We start from the raw sequence: 25,500 nt of genomic DNA on the forward strand, positions 1-25,500 counted from the left end.
GAAGGGGGGGGGGGGGGGGGCAGTGGTGACAAGCCGGGCTCACCTGGCTCATGCGACCCCTGGCCGCACCTCTGGCCCCGCCCCTGCACGTTTCCACTGTTTATTTAGAGCAAAATGAGACTGAATGTTGATAGAAAGAAAACATAAGAACATTTGGTATCGTTTTAAAACAAATTACAGAGTAGATATTTTGTTCAGACTTGATATAGAGACATAGAAAACGAAAGGTTGTGTCTGTCCTCTCCAGAAACTGATAAGGAAGGAATTTAACTGGCATGTCTTGAGGTTCAGAGTGGAGCCAGACACGGATGTGATGGCAATGCTTTTCATCCATGCAGCATTTTTCACAGGATTTCAAGCCCACTGCAGTGAGCTGAGAGCAGCACTTGAGTTCAGCTCAGGCGAGCATTTTTGTGTCAACAATGGAGCTCGCTGGGGTCCATGTCCTGGATAAGAGTAATGTAAACATCCTCGCACAAAGAGCTCCAACACTCGTCCAACATGACTCATCCTGAGAGTGAACTTTACACTCGGGCTGTTTGTGAATAAACGAATGAATGAAAACCATCGTGACAGACGAGCTGACCTTCATCTGCTTTCTATTCTATTTATTCTGATTATGCCAGCTTCACTCCTTCTACTTTAATTGTTTTTTTACACACTTCTGAGGTCCAGAAAGCCGTAAGATTGATGGACTGGATGTTGACATTTACATAAAGAATGATTTTATCTGCCATGTAAACAGCATTTGAATAAACTCATCAGAGGCGCTGAACTCAAAACACAGCAGAGAATAGAACAATGACAGTACTAATTAATAAATTAGTAATTTGCTAATCAAGCTGTGTGTTTTCCTTATCATACTTTGGACCATTAAAAACTACAAAAGAAGAGACTGACTAAAAGAACGGGAGTGCTTTCTGCAGAGATAAAATTTATTAATTTGTATGTTCAACATATGTGTATGTTTAACTCTGCCCTCAGATTATCTGATTGATTATCTCAAAATAAATCAGCATTTAGCCTTAAGTCATCCTTCTCTCATCGACATTTGTCATGATGTTTTTGATTTACATCATCACAGTAAAATGTGCCAGTTTTATTAAGATCTTAGGCTGACACACATGGAAATACTGCCCAGCCTGTATATGTACCCACATTAATAGTGCAGCTGGTAAAGGTTGGTCTAATCTAAATTAATTTATATATATTGATAAATGAAACGATATTGATATAATAACATCATAATGTATTTGTTGAATATAGTATGTATTATTAATCTGAATCTGGAAAGTAACTAAAGTTATCAAATAAATGTAGTGGAGGAAAAAGTACAATATTTAATATTTACTAAAAGTATAAAGTAGCTGAAAATGGGAATACTCCACTTAAGTACAAGTACCTCAAGTATAGAACTTGAGTAAATGTTCTCAGTTACGGTTCAAGGGTACAATATCAATAAGTCTAGTGTAGTATATTTTAAAAAAATCATTTATCTGAGAAAATGAATTGTTTAGTCATGAATTAACAATATGAGGATCACCTCGTTGCTCTTCCTCTTCCTTCCTCCTCCTCCTCCATGTTGCACCTGCCACGGGGGGCGTGGTCAGTGATGTCACCTGAAGATGGAGGAGGGGGGAGGAGGATGATCCGCCTCTTTGATCGTCTCTGAGGGAAAGTTGTTCTTCAGTGCGGCTGTGGATACTCGTCTTTTTCCCCTCAGAAAACAAACACAGCCTGACCAACATGTCGTCCTAAGTCTGTGAAGTGGAGTTACTATGCAGAGCAGCGGCTGCGTGACGTTTCTCTCCAAATATTCCGGGTTTCTGGCGGGTTTTGAGTCGCCTAAAGGATAGAGAGTGAAGCTTCCGCGGAAGGATAAAGAGCAACGAGATGGGAAATTTGATACTGATGGCGCTTCTGCTGGTTCACCTGCCGACAGGTGAGGCTTTAAAGGCGTTATAGTAAACACACTCTCTGCCTAAAGTTTAAACTGTATACAAGTCTTATCTGGTGTTATCTGTTTATATGCAGGAATTTAGAGTGAAGCCACTTCAGCAAACAGCCGAAACCAACAGTAATGTGTAAAAGTTAATTATCGACAGGTGTAAACAGGACAAGGCCAACTGTTGTCACGTGACCGCAGGACATTTTCCTGCGTGTTGTCCAAAATACAAAATATACAACATGTCGCACACTGGAAACAGCATCGTTTTGTGGAAGAAAACATTAAATCAAATTATTTATCAGATCAAACCTCCACAGAAAACAAATGTTCGTCATCAGAGTAGAGCTGCGTGTTAAGATTATTGTCATTATCTGTTAATCTGATGAGTTTAAATAAGTATCGACAGAAAGTGAATCAATCATTTTGATAACGGACTTTACTTCAAAGTCGTTTAACAAGCAAAAATGACAATTATCCGATTCCAGCCTCTCAAACGTGAGAATTTGCTGCTTTTTTTCCCCAAAGAAATGCCAACATGGTATCCACATTACTAATTAATCGAAATCAATACTTAAAATTACAGACCGTCATTAAATCATCTCTCATGTCACAGACCCTGCGGGTTTTTTTATTGTCTTAACTAACCTGCAACAAGTGAAAAAACACGCACTGCTGAGCTGTAGAAACATCTGATCATGATGTCATGCTGATTCAATTACTGGATGAGTTGTTCAACAGAAAACTATTCTGTGACAATACACATAATCGATTGGTCACAATGCCTCGAAATTCACTGGTTCCATCTATTCAAATATCTTCTACGATAGTAAACTGAATATCTTTGAGTTTGAGACTAATTGGTCCATGAATGGATTAATGGAGTAGGTTGAATTATGTGACACAATTACAATAAGAGATTTATGAGGCAAAACTGCCAAACATATGCTGGGTCCATCCTCTCAAATGTGAGGATCCTCTGCTTTTCTCTGTATTATATCATTGTAAATGTAATATCTTTGGGTTTTGAGCTGTTGCTTGGACAAAAAAAACTCTTTGAAGGCGTCAACAATGATGAGCATTTTTCACTATCTTCTGACACTTAATGCATCAAACATTAAACTGATTTCTTAAGAAGATAATTGTCAGATTAATCAATAATGAAAATACCTGTACTGTAGTTGCAGCTCTAATCTATCTTTGTATTGTGAGACATAAAACTGATGACACATGTCAGACATTTACTGACAAACATGCATCTCTGTCAGAGATTTTGACAACAAATTCAAAGAGAAAGTGTTTAAACTTTGACTTTAAACCTTATCTGATACTTTTCTCAATTAGCAGAGGTTGCCTGTCACCAGCTTGTTTTCTCTACATTCCTGATCATGATTGACAGCTGGTATTACGTCTAATGATTTAGTACATTGCGAGGCTTCTGTAGTAAACTGTTAACCAGTCTGGTCAGATTCTTTTCAATCCCGCATTCGACAGCCGTCACACAAAACACACAAGAGTACAGTGATTTGAATATTGTGTCATGTGTGCTGCTGGTTTACATTTTATCTCCTCTCATCATTGTCAGAGCTGCTGTCCATCCAGGTGATCGTTCCAGAGACGGAGAGGAGCACGACTCTGTTCGCCTCTGTGATCCTGCGCTGCGACTACTCGACTTTAGCGAACCCTCAGGATGTCCTGGTCACCTGGAGGTACAAGTCCTTCTGTAAAGACCCCGTCCTGGAGTACTACTCCACAGGTGAGGCTGCATTTGGAAGGAGATGGTGATTTTAATGTGTAATAATGTAGCTGAAACAAAGCATGTGATGGAAAAATACAGCAGTACTGAAGACGTTTAGATAGAAAGATAGTAACACCTGAATTATATTTTTTTAATCAACATAATGAGGAAACATGTCAGTCGAAAAATGTTCTTACAACTTTTTTCATTTGTTTTTCACATAATATCCAATGCAATATCTGCTTGTAGCAACTAAAGCTTAACTAGTGCTTTTTTATGGTGATGTTCTGGCACTCTGGCAGTTAAGCACTTGGTTAAAAGAGTATAAGAGGGGGCGTCCCATGTACAAAGGCTGAGTCCTTACCGCAGCGGCCCGGGTTCGATTATGGTAATATAAGAGTATAAAGGTTCTAATAATAGAGATCAAATCATTAAAAACAAAAACAAAAATCAAATACATTTCCTCACATCACTTACACAAGTGGCTCTCAGGCTCCAATTTTTCAGATTTTTTTGTGCAGTCGTATTCCCGAAGGCCTATAAACAGACTTTGATAAGTGAAAAAAGATTGGTATTGATTTAAATATTGAAAAAGTCAAAAGTGACTTGGAGCACGAGACAGGGTGTTTACTTTAACATTTAACTGAAACAATCTTTTCTTAACCTTAACCAAAGCACCTCTGTTGCCTAAATTTAACCACACAGGACTCAGGATGCAAACTGTCTCCAGTATCAAAGTCTGTGTTTTGTATGTCCACCATCCATCCCGACCATCTCCCTACTTCTTTTGTGGGGTACAAAAACATGCAACAGCATCTCCAAAAATATTTCCACAGAACATAAATCGGGCAGTTTTCCCCAAAACATACTTGGCAAAACAAATGAGTACATACAACATAATCTCTAGGAGACAGGATTGACTGTTTGACCGAGTCTACACAAACTGTTTGGTTGCTATGGGCTTCGACAACAACTAGATGTCAATAAAAAGTTGAGCACAGCTTGAAAGTTAGTCAGATGTGTTGTCGACATTCTGGGAAAAAGGGGTTTTTCACAGCACACGTTTTGACACGTCAGCACAGGTGTTACTGATACCTTCAGTAACAGTTGTATTGTGCATGGCTCACTGGGACAACATCATTAATGTTGCTGTTCTTTTCCTGCAGTGTCGAGTCAAAATGTCTGCTGTGAAAAACAGTTCAGGGGCTTTTGTGTGGTTGAACAGTCGCTGCGATAGCTCAGTGTGCTCAGGTGACAAAAACCAACATACTGGGACCAACATGTTTCAGCCCAGAGCCTTCATCAGGTTTCTTACCTGAGGATTAAACCCACTTGTTGAATAAAGAGCAGGTTCTTTCAGTGCTGAGTAATGTTTAGATTTCATTGTATATTTCCAAACAGAGAAAGGCAGAGGGCCAAGTATTGGCTTTTTATTTGTTACACCAAAAAAACCTGCAGTTGTTCACATAGAAAATAGTCCCTTTATAGAATACATTCTCAAAACAGAGATTAAGAGATTATTCTCAGGCCCATGCTCGAATGACAGTGACGTGTCCTTAATGATCTACAGGTAAATGGAGGGTAACTTTTTTTTTTAATTGTTTTATCCGTACTGTTTTTGAAAAGTTATGAACTGGAAAACAGCTGTAGACTAATGACACTATTTTTGTTTGACACAGTGTATTTTTATGTCATGGTGAGTGAGTGCTGTTTACATTATATTCGCTATCATATTATTATTCAGTGACTTTAGCTTCATTATCCTGCAACCTGAAAAGCTGGTTGGTTGTTGTAGGAAGGAATTAGTCAAAGTGACACAGTTAAGATGGGTTTAGTCGTCTGAGGTAGTAAAATAATATGCAATAAATAAACGTATTTCATCCTGTTTCTCTCTGTTTCTGAAGGCTATCAGGCCGCTCTGCAGCTGGGTCAGGACCCCTCCAATGACTGCCCGGACCGCCAGCGCACAGTCCGCACTGTGATCCAGAAGAGGGGCCTCAATGAGCCCATACTGGGCGCAGAATACAGAGAGCGCAAAATTACCATTCAAAACAGTAAGTTTGATCCCATCATGATGACAGTGTTGATATTTTTGTGATCTAATTTTAAGACACAGATACAGATACAGGCTGCATATTAGTTTAACCCACATTACTTTGCCTAATTACTGATTTAATTAGCATAACTGGGGAAGCTATATTGACAGAGTGAATACATGTACTGTATGTAGAGCAAAGAAAAGAAATTAAAACAAGATATTCAAATACCTATAAAGATTTTGTGAATTGTTCTGCAGTGATCCAGTTCAGAATTTCACACATTTCATCGTAATGTTCAGGTTTTATGTGCTAATGTGACGTTATCTGTCAACAGAGGCTGACCTGGTCATCACTGAGGTGATGTGGTGGGATAACGGCGTGTATTTCTGCTCCATTGATGCTGCCGGTGACACGACGGGCGACTCGGACCGTGAAATCAAACTCATTGTGTACCGTAAGTTTCCTCAGTTGAGGTTGTGGCACTCAAGGTGACGCAGAGCCTGAAAAGACTTTCAGAGGTTCTGATTAAAAAGAGATAATAAAGTGTCTTCTCTCCTGCTCCAGACTGGCTGACAGTCCTGTTAATCATCATCGGTGCTCTCCTGCTCATCATGCTCCTCTGCATATGTTGCTGTCAGTGCTGCCCGCAGAAGTGCTGCTGCTACGTCCGCTGCCCGTGTTGTCCGCAGACATGCTGCTGCCCGGAGAAAGGTGGAAGACATGCTTTTTGTTTGTTTTTGTTCCGACTGTTGATGCTTCTATACTCTCTGTGAAACCATAAACTACATCACACTTTACAGCACTTCAGAAAGTAATCATCAGGGATGCACAGATCCAAGTTTGTCTCTTGTGATACCTCAACTCAAGGCTCTTTGCTCTTCTCTGATTTCAGCTGTGATGCAGCACAGGATGCTGCGAGACGCTCAGAAGGCCATGGTTCCTTGGATGAATGGTCAACCCATTTACGCTCCCATTAGCTCCAATGCCTCCTCCCAGGGCGTCCCCATACTGTATTCAGGTGAGTGACACAAAAGGTACAATAAGCCTTATCTTTGATGCTTTGTTAAATGCTTTGTTGCATCATTCTCGCTCAGAACGAAGGGCATATGTTTGCTTTGGTTTCAGAAGTGGGACGACGCAATGAAGTAAAACAAAAACCCTGAAACTATGTGAACACTTTTTTTTGAGATTTCAATGATAGTCCTGCAAAAAATAGAAAGTCTGTATTAAGCTATTATAGAATTAAACACACTTAAACAGCCCAACAATCTCCACTAGTTAGAATGTGAGGGAAGTCTGTATGTAGCCTGAGAGGCAAAAATCAGGGTAGAAAGTTCACCGCACACTCACTGCTGCTCCTAAAGTTGATTGTTGTGAATACACAATAACAACTGAAGGCGACCCATGGCGACATCTTGTTAACTTATAACAGTGGATCACATGACTACTTGAAAGGAGAAATAATTATCAAAAATAAATAATTATGAATAATAATTATAGCTCTACGCATTGTTTTGGTTTTCCATTCCACAGCTTTACAGTTTTGGTTCACTCTCACCGCTCTCATAGTGTTGTTTTCAGTGAAGAAAGCTCCACCTGTACACCACATGCCCAACACCAAAAACAGCAAACAAACAAGTGACTAGCTGGTGAACGCAGTGGAGCATAAAGAGCCAGATATTTTCTTCCAGAGTGGAGAACAAAACAGAGCTACAAGAGGGTGAATAGTGGACTTACATTCATCAAGTAGACACAAACACACAACTTAAAATGAATGATGATGTTTTTCTGTATCTGTTGGATGTGTAAATATTAAACTTTTGACAACTTTATAAGACGAAAGCTTCTGAAGGTTTCTGCTGCCCCCAAGTGGCCAAAAAAATCAGCTGTGGCAGGTGAACGGTTATTCATGTCTCTCCTAATTCTGTTTACTGATCTGTCACTTCTGTTCCAGGCTCGTACTCGGACCACCCCGCCAAACAGAACTTTGCCATGGCTCCCATGCAGCTGTCACCCATGGCCCTGCAGCAGCAGCCCCCTCCTCCTCCACACCATGTGAATGGCAGCGTGCGTGGCAGCATTCATGGCACCGGACAGGTGTTGGACTACCTGGAGAACCAGGTGAGGGGGCTGGACGTGGGACCACCTCAAATGGCTCATCACGTGGGTGTCCAAAATATGCTCCCTTTACAACCCCAGCACCAGCCGCCTCCTCCATCTGTTCCCTACACACCCGGGCCCCCGAGTATGTTGTCAGCCCTGGATGAGATGGGGGTGAGAGGGATGGAGAGAAGGGTGATCACCCTGCCTCCTATTATCCAGCGTGGGCCCAGCTTCACTACACACAGGGGGCCTGGAGGTGGAGATGGAGCCAGAGGTGGACCTAGAATATCCAGCCAGTCCAGTGGGAGTACAAACCGCTCTGGAAGAGGTCTCTACAGCAACAGTCGTGGCTACAGAGACGTCTCTCCTCCCAGACGGGGGATCCTGCGTGATTACAGCGACGACTCCGATTGGGACAACAGGCGAGGAAGAGCGGCACACAGGGGTTCGAGGAACGAGAGAGGAGGCTCAGCCAGGAGGAGAGAAGGCGGATCCAGACCGCGTACTCGTAGTCGTGACGACCTGATGGAGGAGCTGCACAGCAGAGCAGCTCGGAGGGAGAGGAGCTATTCACCTCCTCAGCGTCGCAAAGGATCCTGGAGCTCAGATGAAGAGGACAGCGGGAGAAGAAAAGGAGGTAAAGGGAAGGATTGGCCAGAGAAGCCCCCCAGTTACTTCTCCATAGAGAACCAGCCTGGACACGGTAACGGCCGGAGGAACTACAACCGCCTTTCTGTAAGATCCACACTCAAATACTGACATACACTCTGAACCAACGGAGAATTATTCTCTTTGTCTCCTTTTCTTTTTTTTTGTCTTGACTTCTTTCTTTGTAGCCATGCTAGTGGCGTCCATCTATGGATGGCAATTGGTCCACCACTTTGATCCAGACTGAAATATATCAGCCACCACTGGATGGATTGCTATTAAATTTTGTACAAACATTCATGGTCCCCAGTCGATTGTATTTTGTAATGAATTTGGTGATTTCCTTACTTTTCTTTTATTGCCACCATGAGGTTTTACCAGATGAGTCTAGACTTATTTGATAGTTTGGCACTATCTAACAACATTCCCATTAGCATCAGCTGCACTTTGCTAAATTAAGATGGTAAACATTAAACCTGCTAAACATTAGCATGTTAGCATTGTCACTGTGAGCGTGTTAGAATGTTGGCGTTAGCATTTAGCTCAAAACACCACTGTGCCTGAGTACAGCCTCACAGAGCTGCTAGCATGGCTGTAGACTCTTAGTCTTGTTTAATTGTTTAGTTTGACTATTTTCTGTCTTTCATCACTTTGTTGTGCTTCTTTGTCTTTTCTCTTTTCCTCTGCTTGTGTGTATTGAATCATCGTATCTCCCTCTTTAACTAAACCTCACCTCCTTCACTTTTCTCTCTTAGGATAGAAGCTCCCGTAGCAGCACCAGCGTAGTCATCTGAAGCATTTCTGTCTTTTTTTACCTTTTCCCTGAATGTTTCCAGAGCGGTAAAAATGAAGACAAACAGTAGGTACCTTAATCTGTTCAATCACCTTTCAGTGATATAGTTGTTGTGAAATTTGATAGTGAGTCCTGAAAATGTACTATATGGATATATTTTTACTCTGTATGTATGTACGTGCATCAAAAAACATAATTTATATGTATGAAAAAAAGTTGTTCTGTTATATTGCGCCTTGTTGAGATGATTAATATGTGTGATACGTGTCCTACTGTATTCAATGGTGTGTTTTCCTTCTGGTGATGGATAAAAGTATCCGTTATTCAGTGTTTGTGAAGTAACAGTTTAACAGTTTCAACAAGCAGATTGTTGGTGAGATTTTGTGGGTTATTTAGGTTTATCATTGTGAACATGTTATGTGTGTTTTTGCAGAGACAGATACAGTATGTATTTGTTTGTTTGTTTTTAATAATTTTTTATTTTTGCATAATTTCTTGTACTATTTAAAGTGTCTCTTTTTTTTATCTTTGTCCATAGTAACATTATTAGACTGTGAGGGAAGTGTAAAGAATGGACATTTGTAGGAAGACGGACAGAGTTAGTGGACAGTTTGGACGCTCTTATTGTGCCTATTGGATGAACAACACAAACATATAATTGTGATTTTCATTAATGTTTGCTTTTGTTACAAACATGAATAGAGATGTATCATGATGAAATGTGCATGTTTTAAATAAACCTTTTTAGATACAGCTGGTGTGTAAAGTGGGTCATTTAGGTACTTAGACATTATATATAAGGTGTGATGGTCCCAGCCAAAACTAAAAAGCTGCTCCTAAAACTGGATTACAAAGTGGGAAACTGCCCCAGGGCCCCAGACCTCCAGGGGTAACTGGTAATTTGATTACTTTCAAATTATTTTGGAAATTTGCACCCCTAAAGTAAGATATCAACCGGGTCCTGAATGAATATGTAATCTTGTGGCGCCGTCTTTTAGAGGAGCCTTGTGTCAAAATGCAGTTATAAAACCATAATTATTTAATTTATTACATGGTGCATAATCCTAAATAAAGTTGTTTCATCAAATTACCATAAACTAATTGACACCCAGATAAAAGCCAAATTTAACCCAATTGAAACCATATGGGGAAATGTTTAGCTGTAAGGATCTTAGATGTTTATGGTTTATGTATATCAATTATGCTAAGTGTATTAAAACAGTATGTTTGGTAAATATGCAGATTATTTTTATTCATATGATGTATATATAATCAGTTGCCAGTTTAACATGCACATCAAGCTAAAACTAATGCAGACTAATACAACAACAACAACCTGGCAATAAATCTACCTTCATGAAGGTCATTATGTTCAGTTTTTCTTAAAATAATGTGTTGATTTAACTTTCATGGTCATTTTGGAGGCTGTAGTTTGTGGTGCTGTTTAATTGCATTGTGGTACACTGAGAGGCCATTTAGTGTGAAGAAGCATTGCTGTAATATTCATGTGATTCTGGGCAGAAATACAGTGAAGCTGCCATTTAAAGTGTGCCGTGTGCACTGCACTTGATAAGAACGCTTGAGGTCACAGGGGGCAAACTTTTTTTTTCCAACACTGGTTATGTCCAGCAGGTGGAACCAGAGGCCATTAATGTGATCTACAGTGTTCAGACTGGTTTGAGTTCAGTGCACCGTGGTTCAGTGGTGTCAATGTCAGTGCATGACTAAGAGTTGAAAAATGTCTGGGTTTTTTCTCGGCTTTTTATGAAAAAGAATGAAGCCGTGAAACTTAAACCGTGCCACAGCTGTATCTCCAATGCAGTAATCGTAACCTCATACTGACAGGTAGTTATGTTGCATTCTGAGTGCAGATGTTTAAACTGAAGATGGAGCCTGTGTTTGTTTACTGAATCAAAGCAGGGAGGAGGAGGAGGAGGAGGAGGTGGTGGGGTGGGGGGTTGGGCCTCCTCTCAGCCTGTCATGCTGCTGTCTGATTGGTGGCTCCGGTGCTCGGAGAGGCTGACCGACCGGGGAAGTGAAACCGCCAATGTCAAAGGATCCTGGATCAGCTGTTAGCTGTCGATCCTCCCCAACATCCACTGATAACAGCGATCGTCAATACGAGCACCGGGGCAAAGAAGTGCCTCCTATGAAGATAGAAGTCAGAGGCACAGCAGCGTCTCATCGTTTTCAGGTAAGGCTAATTGTATAGTAGCTAGCCGCTAGCTAGCATTAGCAGCTGCGCAGATTTTTCCATTAAGAAATCACTAATTATCATAAAAACGGCGGGCGGCTAACACAAGCTAGCTGAACTGATGCAGTAGCACACAGCAGCATATAGATGTGAACACACTGAACACATCGGCTGAGGGTTTAGTCTCCACCACTGAATTATTTCCCTGTCTATGTATTTTTCATTCGCACTAAAATAAATGGCAGCTGTAGCTGCAGCACCTGTTGTTTGTCACGGTGACCAGGTGACTCATGTAAAGCTAATGGTTCAGGTTCACTCCTCTGGTTGTTTACAGGAGGACAGACCCGTTGAACTTGAGTTATTCGTGGTATGTCTGGCGTTTCTAGGTCGTGCGTCCGTTTCTTGTGTGAGCTGGAAGGTGACTTGTACCACCAGCAGTATTTGACCGAGACTCACTGTGTGTGTTGTGTTTTGCTCCCTGGTTGTTTGCAGGCAGCATGAACTCCCTCCCAGGAAGAGCCGCGCTGTCTCTGTGCAGGCGCACGGCTGCGGGTGGGATGAGGGTCTTCGCCGGCTCCCCGGGTCTCCCTGCTGGTGGGACGCCGGCCTCTCTCCAGGCTGTATGCCTCTCCGGGACGAGCCGCAAGGGCAGCGTCAGCACCAAGAAGCGGGGCTACGACATCATGAGAAACCCACACCTCAACAAGGTGAGCTCTCCGATGTGTTTGGTACTTTTTTGCATGTAAAAAAGTCACTTTACTAATTTTTATTTTATTCTACATGGACACGACAACCTTTCGACCACTAAAGGTCTTCCTCAGGTAATTATCTTCCTCAGGTAAAGGTCTTCCTCAGGTAAAGGTCTTCCCCAGGTAATTATCTTCCTCAGGTAAAGGTCTTCCTCAGGTAAAGGTCTTCCCCAGGTAATGGTGAGGGTGTGAGCTCACCTGTAATGTACATGTGAGGACACATTATGCTCTTCTGTATTAATATGAACATAGCACAGCAGAAGATATTGACATTTGTCTTATTGTAACCATTTTAGGTCTTCAACAAACAATTATTTTAATTATTGATTAAAACACTGATTTTTTTTTTGTAATTAATCAAACAATCAATTGTCTTTTAGTCTGAGATGTCAGCAAATAGAGAAAAAAGCCCACCACAAGTCTTCAAATATCTTGTTTTGTCTGACCAACTGTCAAAAACTCAAAACTATTAAGTTTGTTATCATAAAAGACCAAAAAATATATACATTTGAGAAGCTACAACCAGTGAATTGTTGGCATTTTAGCTTAAACAAATACTTTGATAATGATTAATCAATGATAGAAATTGTTCAATCACTGCTGAATGATTGGGCATCTTGTCCTCACATGTACATTATGAATTACCTAGTTCTATATATTAGCATCTCCTGCTACATTTTACTTCTATTCTTAAGGTAGCTTTTCTTGAGTATAACACTGGTGGTGGATTATGTAGGTAATGTTATGGGTGTTACACATACTTGAGTCTGTAGTTCTGACCATAAACCACATGTACGGAGGAAATGAACAATGGACTGTCACATGCCTGATGGTAATGGACAGTGGACATGCTGCAACAAAACACACACACATATGAAGCTTCAACAGAGCAGATTATATCATTACCATAAGTAGGCTAATTAATGCCTCCTTGAACAAATAAAACACTCAACTTTCTTGTTTTTACATTCATATTAAATGTGTCTTAAAGCTTTAGTCGTGAAAATGAACAACTTTATGCAGCAGGGTACCTTAAAATCAGCTCTTTCCGTTTTCTGCTACTTTATACTTCTACTCCACTACTTTACAGAGGCAAATATTGTACTTTCTACTGCACTACATTTATCTGGTAACTTTAGTTGCTAGTTACTTTGCAGATTCAGATTGATAATGCAAAATATAATCAACAAATTACGAATGATGATGTATTATTATAGGTTAAGATAAAATAAGACATTATTGATCTCCGGGCTGAAATTCACAAGCTACCCAGCAGTTTATAAAGTAATTAGTCCCAAAAAAATTTGTCCAAAAAAACTAGCCCCACCTTTACAACATTTAAGTGATATACACATCAATAATTAGAATCCAGTATATTATAATATGTATTATTCTCAAATGGGCCATTCTACATAATGAGTACTTTTACCTTTGGTACTTCAATGTATTTTGATGCTATTACTTTTGTATTTTTACTCAAGTAACAGTTTTAATGCAGGACTTTTACTTTTACAGTGATAAAGTATTTCTACGCTGTGGTATTGCTACTATTACTTAAGTAAACTATTATATAATATAGTACTTCTTCCACTTCTGCCCTGTGGTCACATGAATGTGTCTACAGATAACATCATATCCCACATACTGTGTTGTATGGTGGTGGAACATATATAAACAGAGAATACCATGTAAGTACCACATGGTGCAGCACAGCAGGGCCACATGAATGCAACAGCTTCTATCTAAGTGAGATAGTTGAGTGGTTAAACCTCTGGAGCTATGAATGGTCTCCCTGTTGATTCCTCTGATGTGTCTGTCCCACTCTGCCTCTTAATAAAGCATATAAAATAGGAATAATATAGTTTGCTTTTTAAGATAATTGCTCTGCATGAGCACAGAACAATGTCAAAGCTTCTGCAGCCACAGTGTGGAAATACTAGTGAGTTAGCTCGAACATCCACTAAGTGACTCACCAGTGGTTTTACTGTATTATTTTCCAGACTCTGTGTAAACAGGGAATACTTTCTGCTGCCTCGCTAGCTCTGTGAGGACAGCAGGACAGATACTGACACTTTAGCAGAGTTTATTGCTTTTGATTTAGGTTGATAGGAGGTCACAGTTCCTGATGCCCAGTCAGCATTTCCACGCTGACTCACAGGTCAGTTCAGTGAAAACAGTCAGCAAAAACCATACTTAGATGAAAAAAAGTAAATGTGGATTCATGTCGAGGGTGTGCTTAAACATTTTATTCAGTCAGATGCAAAGTCAAATGTTGAACAAGCATAATTATTATTCCACTTTTAGACTTTCTACTATTCAGTTAAAGTTTGAGTAACCTCTCCTTTCTTCACATTTTGTCACAATCAGACAGTCTTTGGTGTATTAACTGTATTTATTGAGGAAGGCCAGATTTCTGTCCCTGTTCACTAACCTCTGTCTTTCTGCAATAACCTCTCAAATGTGAAACAAACTCGGCTCATAACCATATAAATGCATCACGTGTGATTAAATGATGTTGTAACTTAATAGTAATCCATGATAAGGTTTGTATTAGAGACACTGCAAAGGTTAATCTCATGGCAGTTTATACCTCTCACTCTCTCTGTGTGTCCTTGTGTTGACAGATAGCATGTAGGCTAGCTTAATTACAGCTGCTGGTTAGGAGTGTCACCTTAATGGGTTTACTTTAGCCGCTCTTTACCTGCTCGCTCTAAAAGGTTTATCTTAACTCTGTTAATCTGTGACTTTCTCTTTGGCCGTGTCGTTCACAGCTACGCAGATGCATTTGTTATTAGCCTTTGTGTGTAAAAAGTTTTCCATCCACATTTGTTAGTTTTTGAGTTGCCCAGCACACCGACATTGTCCCTCCTTGTCTAGTGTTTGGTTTGGTATTTATCTGTGTATCAGAGTATCTCCTTTTAATGACCTCTGGCAGGCAGAGCTTTTGTTGTGCAGCTATTCAGCATGCAATTCCTAGCTGCACAGTACAGTTTTGTTCAGCTGTTGAGCATCTATCATCCAAATACTCTTCAATGGGAACGCGTGCAGCTTGTGGAACAACTAAGGATTGTAAACTAAGGGTAATATTAGCGGCAAAATATCAAATCCACTATCGCATTTCACACTCGGCTCCAGCATGAATAATTTACTGGGACACGGGTGTGTTCAAAATTCACAGACCAACAGTAGATCAACATTAGATCAAACTGACCCTAGAGGGCCGGTTTATTCCTCATGTAGGTCAGTGTTTCCTCTGCCGTGCAAGAATCAAGAGGAAACAGAGCGGAGATGAAGAAAGATATGTCGAGCTGACAGGGGAGTGAGTTCAGGCTCCCACACCATTGGACAGAATAAATAGATTAAACCTCACACTCCCCTCCAATCGCTCTTTGGGAAGCCTGCCAACGCCGAGACAGAGGAGTAGCAGCACTAACCATAACCAGAAGGCAGAGGGGTACGAGGCTGCTCACCAGAATAAAAGCTTGGCCTGGTGTTGTTCACTCCTCTAAGTTACTAAAACATTTGTAGGACTTTTCAATGATGCCTTACTTTGTTTTTCTGCACCAGTGTTTCCACACATAAATAGCAACTAATTCATGATTTCGAGGAGCCATCAAAAAGACCACGTTTTTTGGGCGCGGGCATGAGTCATAACTAACCTTGTACTGTGATGACTAACACATGACTCACTTTGCTCTGGATGGTCTTATTTCTTATTTAGTTTGTGGAGTTCCGCCCTACGCAAACTCTCTCATAATGTTGTATAACCGCTCCTCTCCCACCCTGCAGGGAATGGCATTCACCCTGGAGGAGCGCTTACAACTGGGCATCCACGGCCTGCTGCCCCCCTGCTTCCTCTCCCAGGATGTGCAAGTGCTGCGTGTCATGAAGAGCTATGAAACACGCATCAATCCTCTGGACAAGTGAGAGAACAGACTCAAGACATTTACAATAAAGCATGCTGAAGTGCTGTTCAGGATTGCCACAATACAGCTGCAAATGCTGATGTTTACAACTGACTGAAAGCGTTCTCTGTCGGGGCTGTCCCACTTGTTTGGTCAAATCTTCTTTAGCGTGTCACAACTGTTTCCAGCGCACCATCGGCTGTTGTTCTTGTCATTCATCATATGATTCAAAGTTTATTTAGTGTCACATCAAAGGCTTTTAAAGCAGCATCAGTGGCCTAGTAGTTAAGACCCATATATTACTGCAGCACCCCCCCCCCCCCATCACTATATTTACTGTCTATATTTACACTGTAAGCTGTCTAATGAAAGCAAATTGCCAAAAAATAATGTTAGAAAAAGTCCTTGACTAGACTATACTTAGGCACAGCGGTGCTTTGAGATAAATGCTAAACATAAGCATGCTCACATTGACAGTGTTAACATCCTGATGTTTAGCAGATATAATGTTTACCATCTTGTGTTAGCACGCTAACAGGCTAATGGAAATGGCAATAGTTTTACAGGTTTTTGGTCAGGTCTTGATGGCTCTCTCCGTCTCAGGTACATCCTGCTGATGACGCTGCAGGACAGGAACGAGAAGTTGTTCTACCGTTTGCTGACCTCTGACATCGAGGAGTTCATGCCCATCGTGTACACTCCCACTGTCGGTCTGGCCTGTCAACAGTACGGACTCGCCTTCAGGAGACCGCGGTGAGATTAATCCCCAGAGCCCTGGCAAAAATAACAAACAAACCATGTCTGAGTAGAAATAAAATCACAACACTACATAACCTAAACAAAAAAGATTATAACAATTATAAACACATCTTCCTTTCAACACAAAAAAATGTAACAAAAATGGCAGCTCTTCCCTGGGGCTTCCTGGCAAGGAGTTAAAGGTCGTTAAGATACCATAAAACATGTAACAGTAACTTAAAATAATGAATTGCTTAACTGAATCTAACAACAACATACAAAAAAGCGATGGACTCCTGACAACATAGCTCACAATACACAAACACTCAGCACAAGAGGCCAAGAGGAAGAGCATCTCCTCAGCCTGAGGGACTAGAGCTTTATCAGTTACACATCAGTCACCTGTGGTGGGGGGGGGTGTAACAGGCATCTAAAAACATACATCATGAAATCAGTCAAACCTGTAAGCTTCGCTCACTGAGCTGTACAGCAGCCTTATAACTGAAACCTGCTTGTTTACAGAGGACTCTTCATCACCATCCATGATAGAGGCCACATCGCCACCATGCTCAACTCCTGGCCTGAAGAAGACATAAAGGTACCCCCCCCCCCCCACCTGTGCCTGAGAAATTAATGTGTCATACATGTTGCTAATATGTTCTCTGTGTAGGCCATCGTGGTGACGGATGGGGAGCGTATCCTCGGCCTGGGTGACCTGGGAAGTTATGGGATGGGCATTCCTGTTGGGAAGCTGGCTCTCTACACAGCCTGTGGTGGTGTTCAGCCACAGCAGTGTCTCCCTGTGCTGCTGGACGTTGGCACAGACAACCAGGTGTGTGTGTGTGTGTGTGATCACAGAGCTGCAGGAAGGCAGTAGTAAAGGTTTTATGAGCTGCTGCAGCACTTCATTATCTGCCTGTTATCAGTTGTTACTTGATAGATTCCATATCATATAATTTACTGATTCATACGGATGATTGGTTTCAAAACAGAAAGGTTGAAAGTTGCCTCTTAACAATTGACTGAATGGTTTTCGGTCGGCAGGCACTGCTCGACGACCCCCTGTACATCGGAGTGAAGCACAAGAGAATCAGAGGGAAGGAGTACGACGAGCTGATCGACGAGTTCATGCAGGCAGTGACGGACAAGTGAGTAGAAACACACGAGACCGACAAGTGTGCGACTGATCCTGATGTCTGAAGGGTCGCTCTGTCGTCCTGCAGGTACGGGATGAACTGTCTGATACAGTTTGAGGATTTCGCCAACAGCAACGCCTTCCGCATCCTCAACAAATACAGGAACCGGTACTGTACCTTCAACGACGACATCCAAGGTTCTTAAACACTCAAGGGACTCTGCGTTAATGCTAATGTATTCAACCTTATTACTCCATCAGGCAGCCGCTGCCATAACTGTAGCTTATTTATACTATATTTATACATTTATTTCGTTAAAATTGAAAAGAAATTTTTTTTTTTACCATCTGAAGATTCCACATGATCGTCCCTCACTTCCCCCCAGTAGTCCCAACCCAGAAACATCACATTCTCAGGAGGAAGAGAAAAAAACATAGTAAACATAAGATTAAGATAAAAACACCTCATCACATTACATCACATCATGCACATCACTTACTAACGGTACATTTAAGGTAAAACTTAAGCTTTTGTGTCCAACACAGGGTCAAAATAATCGTAATCTAGGTAAATAACACCAAAACTGGGTCACAACCAATTGGTAGTGGGTAAAGTTAATCCAGTATTGCGTTGGTGCTATATTGGCCCAGTTTGGCCCATTGCAATACTTTTACATTTCTAAAAACCTGCCGACTGAGCGCTCCTGAGATGATTAACAGAATAGGGAAGCAGAAAAAAACAAAAAAAACAAAATATATATACATATATATAATGTATATATGCATGTATTCAAATAAAACAAGGGGAATTCGTCTGAACTGGTCACAACTGGTAGACCCATGTAAGCAGTTAAGAGTGGTCACAAGTAGACATTTCTTTACCTTTGAAATACCACAAGCCAAACAGATTGAAAAGCACTTATCTAAATTACAGAGCTCTGTGTGTGTTTCTTTCAGGCACGGCCTCAGTAGCTGTTGCCGGGATCTTAGCTTCTCTGAAGATCACCAAGAACAAACTCTTAGACCACACTTTTGTTTTCCAGGGGGCAGGCGAGGTGAGAAGATTTGCTCACTAGGATTTTATTCTGTTTTTAAATAAAAATAGCTTCTTTAATCCGTAAGAGATGAGACTGTGCCTCAACTCTGATGACACATTTAAAACTAGCAGAGGAAGGAGACTGTGATGGACAACTGACGATCCTCTTTTCTTTTTTCCAGGCTGCTCTGGGGATTGCTCACCTGCTTATAATGGCCATGGCCAAAGAGGGAGTAACTAAAGAAGAAGCTGCCAAGAGAATCTGGATGGTAGACTCTAAAGGTCTCATTGTGAAGGTAATGTGTGTGCCCGTCTTCCAAGATGTAAATCACCAAACACCACCATGTAGCGTTTTAACAACATTTCACACAAATTTAGGGAAGAGGCCATCTTAACCACGAGAAGGAGGAGTTTGCTCACGATCACCCACACCTGAAGACCCTGGAGGAGGTGGTGCACACCATCAAACCCACGGCAATCATAGGTGAGTCAGTGCAGTAAAGCATGCACGGGAGACAAGTGTGGGATTTCCTCGAGACATTGAAATATACCTCAAAGAGCTTTGTGGCTTTTGATAAAGCCCCTTTATAACCCACATTGTTTGTTTCATCCATCTATGGTTCAGTAGTTCCTGAGCAAAACTGAGAAACATATTAAAGGTGAATTTATTTCCCTCAGCACATTAACAACTTGGTAATTTGCAACAAATCAACTAATCCACTCTGTTTATTTATAAGATTTTAGATGTCAGAGTTAGTATTCACGGGTCTAAATTCATACACCACATGTGTGATGAACTGGAAGACACTTTCAGACTTTTAATCAAAGCTGTTGCACCATCATGACAACATGACAGCACTGATTCAAGTCAACATCTGTGCTTTAAGAATAAAGAAGAAATTATTAGAAAAATCATTAAAGGTAGAAACAGACCCACGGTTGCTAAGTTTAAAAACTACAATTTGGAGATTGTAATTAGTTGCTTGTAATTAAGTAATTGACTCCATGTGATCTGAATCCTGCAAAAGTGCTGGAGCTTGTGAAATTTCAGTGATTTCATTTGGAAATCTCTGACGGATTCTCCCTCTGCTCTGGTTCCTGAACATGAAGGAGTGGCTGCTATTGCAGGAGCATTTACTGAGAAGATTATCAAAGACATGGCGACCTTCAATGAGAGGCCAATCATCTTTGCCCTGAGTAATCCTACCAGCAAGGCGGAGTGCACAGCAGAGCAGTGCTACAATCTCACGGAGGTAATAATCAGCTATGATAGTGTGTTTAGAAGTTTTAAGGTACACTGTGGATGGTTATTTTGTTTACATTCAGTGTTTCTCACACAAATATACTATTGTATGTGCTTCATTTTCTAATGTTTTGTCATTATTTTCCTAGCGGTTTTCTTTTTCTGCGCTTTTATTGATACATTACTGCCACAGCTGTAAATGTCTATAGGTGGAAGTGATCCACAAATACAGTTGTATAGTTGTAGTCCATTTAATTTGGTAAATATGGACTTTGAGGTTTTAGAGCACGTCAGGAAATTTGACACCAAGTACTAGTCAACAACTGACAGGACGTTTCAAGGCTCAGGAGAATTTCCCAAAAACATTAAATGTAGAAAGTGAGCTTGCCTTTTTAGCATGATGATAAAACGATCACATGTAAAAACTAAACTCAGCATGGACACATGGTTAGCTGCTTCCATGATCAGCTGTAGCCACCGTCCAGTAAATTCAACTTCAAGACAGCTTTCCTTGTCAGACTGCAGAGTAATCATGTAAATCTGACATCCACAGAACATCCCAGTACACTTTTGCATTACTGCCCTCTGCAGGCAAAGAAATGTTGCTCCACAGCCCCCGAGTGGTAAAAAAAAAAACCCTCCACAGTAATCAAACAAAAAAGAAACATTCCTGTCTGTTGTAACTCACAGTGTCTGTTATGTTTTTCTCTCTGTCCTCCTCTTCCTCTCTGTTGTCAGGGCCGGGGCATCTTTGCTAGTGGAAGTCCATTTGACAAGGTGACGCTGGCTGACGGACGCACCTTCTACCCCGGCCAGGGAAACAACGCCTACGTCTTCCCTGGAGTTGCTCTGGGTGTTATTGCCTGTGGAGTGCGCCACATATCTGATGATGTCTTCCTCACCACAGCAGAGGTTTTGTCTTCACAAATTAATGACACATTAACATATATTTATGAGGACGTGATTTCTACAACAAAATACTTTTTGTTTTGTAGAATGACACTTAAACGTCAACCAGCCTTTATATTATTGTAAGGCTTTTTCTTTGTCTCTCAGTCTATACTGAACTTTCCTTCTACTCCAAATCAACTTCACGTTTTCGGTCTCTTTCAGGCGATAGCTGACATGGTAACAGAGGAGCACCTGGCTGAGGGAAGACTCTACCCTCCCCTCAACAGCATACGAGAGGTGTCCTTCAAGATCGCAGTGAAGGTCGGTGATCTTTCCGTGCGGTCGGTCCTCATTCCCCACAGTGAAATATGTAACCTCAGTCAAAACTGGATCAACAAAATCTTATTAATTAAGTCTTTTAAAGTGTACTTGTTTGTGTTTACGGCGGCTCAACAGCTGCCTGAACATGTTAACATGCTGACTTCCTTAACAATTAAGTCTCCAGCTAGAATTAAGTTTCGTTGAAGGTGTTTTTGTTGTGGTTTTGTGACTAAGGCGGCGCTTTAAGATATAAAAGCTGATTTATCTTTTCAAGAGATTCTATTGTTTGCATTGAAAGGAAAATTAAAACATTTTAAAACTTTAATTCTTTAAAGTAACATTAAATATTCACGATTTAATAACTAACAATCAAACATCTTTAGTTAGTCTGGCGTTCATAAACTCAGCTAATGTTCTTCATCAGGACTGTGTGGCTGTGATTTGATCGGATTTGATTGACAGTGACCAAACAAAACCACCAACGTCAGACTCTGAGTCAGTTGTTGCTGAATCCTGATTGATGCACAGAAGTATATGACACCTTTTTCTAAATGAGCCTGGTCCACTTTAAATCAGCAACAAGAGCACAGAGGAACAAAAGATATACAGAAATCTCTAATGTGAAACTATGGCAGAAAATCCTGTGCTCATGTAGGACCCCATCACATAAAGTAAGAAGCTGGTTGAGAGGGCCTTTAAAAATAAGAGCATATCAAACTGTGTGAAACCTGTTGTGTTGATCTGTCAGCTGAGTGTTATCGTTCACTTCATTCAATTTGGTCTCTCCCAAATGTCTATTCTTTACCGCTTGTCCTCCTGTTTCCCTCTCTGCCAGATCGTCAACTACGCATACAAAAACAACATCGCTTCGCTGTATCCTGAGCCTAAAGACAAGGAGGCGTTTGTGCTGTCTCACATCTACAGTCCTGACTACGACTCCTTCTCTCTGGACACTTACAGCTGGCCAGAGGAGGCCATGAAGGTCCAGGACGTGTAATCCTGACCATCTGTCTCTCTCTCTCGCTCTAAACTCAATTTAATGTACAATTTCTGCATTGCCTCCGTTCAGAAATGTTGCCAGTGATTCTTGCCTTTTAGCTTTTTTTGTTCATTTATTATTATTAGAAAGTCTCTGCCCCCCTTTCACTTGGATGGTGGTCATTATAATTTAGATGCCAAACAAAACATTCTCTGTGAGCTCTTAAGTGTTGAAATGTCAAGTACAAGTTGTTTTTTTTGTTCCTCTTTCAGTGCTGCACTTTTTCTTTTATCAGTTTGATTTGTACTGTACCTGATAGAAGGTCTGACTGAGTCAAATATGTCATAGCCACACAACAGCATATCAAATATCATAAACACGACCTCTATAACTTGACAATTAAACTTCACTCCGATCACTAGATTTTCCAGCTGAAGATGTTGAAATGTTCAGCGCTTGCAGTGACTTTGAAATCCCTTTTTTGAGCAATGAACCAGAGCTGGTGCATAAAAAACAAAAAGCTCACACTGGCTCACAGTAACGCACAATGCTTTCTCTTGTCTTGACACAAACAGACAGACGACTCATTTTGAATTTGACAGAAACTCTCAGTGCCTCTTTCTGTGTGACCTCAGGACATCACTGCTCCACATTATGAGTTAAACCTCATAGGTCACCTGTAGCTGCTTCTCCGTATTTTACACTCCTGTCAATCTGTGCGCATGTTTTAACCTGCACACGGGACTGAAAACACTCCAGCATCAGCCGGTGTTTCTTGAATGTGTCGAGAGGAGGGATTGTTGGGGATTTAGTGTCACTATTGGGGCGTTTCTGTATACAATGAGTGTGTTGTCCTTTTTGTTTTGTACAGAGCTCTGCCTGTTGTCGTATTTTTGCCAAAGTTACTGATGAACTGTGTCTTTGACTCCGAGAGAACATGATGCTCTGCAAGCTTTAGTACTGAAAGATATGTGTTTAAGTTTTCAAAGGGAACATGACACTTTTTAAATAAAATTCTTAACAAAATATGAGAGGCATTTTGTCTTTTTTATGGATTTCATTTTGCATCTTGATAGCTGCATAAAAACGCCAGCGGTTACTACTCGGGTGTACAATTTAATTTGATCATTTCTTAAGGCCCAAGCAGTGTTGTGTCTCATCCTGTGTTGCCTGGTTTGCTTGGGATATACTGCTCCCTGCTGGTGGACCCCTGAGCTGTTTTAAATCTGTGTTTAAAGTGTGTCAGGTATGGCCTGGATGTACTGTATGATATATGAGTCACTTTTTCCTACACGTGGTCTGACCCTGAGCCTAAGGACAAGGAGGTGTTTGTGCTGTCTCACATCTACAGTCCTGACTACGACTCCTTCTCTCTGGACACTTACAGCTGGCCAGAGGAGGCCATGAAGGTCCAGGACTTGTAATCCTGACCATCTGTCTCTCTCTCTCTCGCTCTAAACTCAATTTAATGTACAATTTCTGCATCGCCTCTGTTCAGAAACGTTGCCAGTGATTTTCGCCTTTTAGCTTTTTTTGTTCATTTATTATTGTATAATAATATATATACTTTATACAAGAATTTATCGCAATAATATCTGTTTCATTGGCAAAACATTTAATGGCATTTTGACAAATTTTAACATTATTCAGCAGGGAGGTCAGTGGTGCAGGTCCTCTCACTACACATTCAGATTAGAATAATTTATTCTTACAACTATGTCAACTGTGCAACAAGCATGAAACAATGTCAGAATAAAATCACATCTGTTGACTAACTGGTCCATTCCTGACATTTTCATCTATCTCAAGACAGAAAAATCCTCAACTTCTTTTTCTATACTTTCACAGAAATAAAGCACACAAATAAAACGCAGTCATTGAGCTTTTGTATAATCTCATTTTTAATGTCTAATCTGCCGTTTTAAGACCAACAACAGTTTTAAAATTCTCTGAAATCTGCTGCATTTGCAACGTAAAACTGATCAATATCTACCACCGATGCAAGCTTGTCAACCTCAGCGCTGAACAGATGTTTCCATGTGATTTGTCCTGCAGGAATTAATTGTGTGATTCCATCAAACCAGATATAAAATGTGATTGAGAGCTGCATCTGTTGTGCAATATGATATTGAGGGCTGTGGGTTGGTTAAGCTGTCAGCCTTCAAACTGACAGCTGATATCTTGATCTTATGTTTCCCTTTTCCTCAAACTACAAAGCTTGGCGATGTGACCAAAAATCAATATCACAATGATTTGCCCATAACAATAAATTGACAATGAAATGTTTATAAATCATATGAAAGTGTCCAGTCTGACACATCAGATAGTTGTTGGCGTTGGCATTAGTGTTCTGGTGAAAACCTCTCTTCAACATGAATATGTTAAAGACCAGACGAGGTGGAAGAATGCCACATGACAAGATGGTGATGTTTTTCTTCTTTTCTTTGCAGCGCTCCAAACGCACCTCTTGTTTTCTAGTGTGTGACATATGTCTTAGTCCGTTTGTGTTTTAATGCTCTTTTGAAAAAGAGATTTCAATCTGAACTTTTGCCTGTTAAATACAGAGGGAAAAAAAACACACAAGAGAAACGGAGACTGATCAGTGACTCCTAATGCTGCCATTGTTACAGTTTAGTTTATTTAACTGTACCAAAGGCTTTAAGATCAGCTTCACCAGCTTCTGATCCTGATTAAATCCTGACGATTATCATAGCCACATATAGTGATATAAACATTATATAGATATATTACCCCGCTCCATCTCAAACCTCCTTTTACTGCTTGATCTAACCTCCAGTTTGAGTAAGCAAACAAAAATGGCTTCCAAAGTCTTGTAATAGTCCACCTCTGATCATTGTCAGGGACAAACAGAATTAGACAGAAAAATAGGCACATTTTCTCTTTCTATCACACAGACTTGATAACTTCAACCGTCACTCTTTTCTCCAATCTTCACTGTCGTCTTATGATGAACATGTGACAACATGCAGTATTTGATCATGATAAATTAATCAGAATCACAATCAGAAATACTTTATTGATC

General features: G+C 40.7%; 2 protein-coding genes across 2 annotated transcripts; both read left to right on the forward strand.

The window, feature by feature from the left end:
• The first annotated feature begins 1,830 nt into the window (after positions 1-1,830).
• On the forward strand, positions 1,831-9,410 carry ildr1a (immunoglobulin-like domain containing receptor 1a). Its single transcript, XM_070915077.1, has 8 exons — positions 1,831-1,942; positions 3,531-3,701; positions 5,588-5,737; positions 6,057-6,176; positions 6,287-6,433; positions 6,615-6,740; positions 7,677-8,560; positions 9,229-9,410. Exons 1-8 carry the CDS (start codon positions 1,894-1,896, stop codon positions 9,265-9,267), a joined length of 1,686 nt encoding a protein of 561 aa, XP_070771178.1. The 5' UTR covers positions 1,831-1,893; the 3' UTR covers positions 9,268-9,410.
• A 1,937-nt stretch (positions 9,411-11,347) lies between these two features.
• Positions 11,348-23,483, forward strand: me3 (malic enzyme 3, NADP(+)-dependent, mitochondrial). The gene is made up of 15 exons (XM_070914116.1): positions 11,348-11,460; positions 11,953-12,167; positions 15,999-16,132; positions 16,718-16,867; positions 17,375-17,450; positions 17,523-17,684; positions 17,897-18,000; positions 18,076-18,185; positions 18,945-19,042; positions 19,206-19,319; positions 19,402-19,507; positions 20,134-20,276; positions 21,005-21,178; positions 21,380-21,478; positions 22,314-23,483. The coding sequence occupies exons 2-15, from the start codon at positions 11,958-11,960 to the stop codon at positions 22,473-22,475; spliced, it is 1,842 nt and encodes a 613-aa protein (XP_070770217.1). The 5' UTR covers positions 11,348-11,460; positions 11,953-11,957; the 3' UTR covers positions 22,476-23,483.
• The last annotated feature ends 2,017 nt before the right edge of the window (positions 23,484-25,500 follow it).

The sequence above is a fragment of the Enoplosus armatus genome, chromosome 11, assembly GCF_043641665.1.
Source record: "Enoplosus armatus isolate fEnoArm2 chromosome 11, fEnoArm2.hap1, whole genome shotgun sequence".
In the NCBI taxonomy this organism is placed as follows: Eukaryota; Metazoa; Chordata; class Actinopteri; order Centrarchiformes; family Enoplosidae; genus Enoplosus; species Enoplosus armatus.

Bases quoted from the DNA above. Each gene is read 5' to 3' on its own strand.
- ildr1a (XM_070915077.1), top strand. From the start codon at position 1,894: ATGGGAAATTTGATACTGATGGCGCTTCTGCTGGTTCACCTGCCGACA. The intron at 3,702-5,587 runs GTGAGGCTGCAT...CTGTTTCTGAAG, and splicing joins CCTGGAGTACTACTCCACAG to GCTATCAGGCCGCTCTGCAG. The intron at 6,177-6,286 runs GTAAGTTTCCTC...CTCCTGCTCCAG, and splicing joins AATCAAACTCATTGTGTACC to ACTGGCTGACAGTCCTGTTA.
- me3 (XM_070914116.1), top strand. From the start codon at position 11,958: ATGAACTCCCTCCCAGGAAGAGCCGCGCTGTCTCTGTGCAGGCGCACG. The intron at 16,133-16,717 runs GTGAGAGAACAG...TCTCCGTCTCAG, and splicing joins CGCATCAATCCTCTGGACAA to GTACATCCTGCTGATGACGC. The intron at 19,043-19,205 runs GTGAGAAGATTT...TCTTTTTTCCAG, and splicing joins TTTTCCAGGGGGCAGGCGAG to GCTGCTCTGGGGATTGCTCA.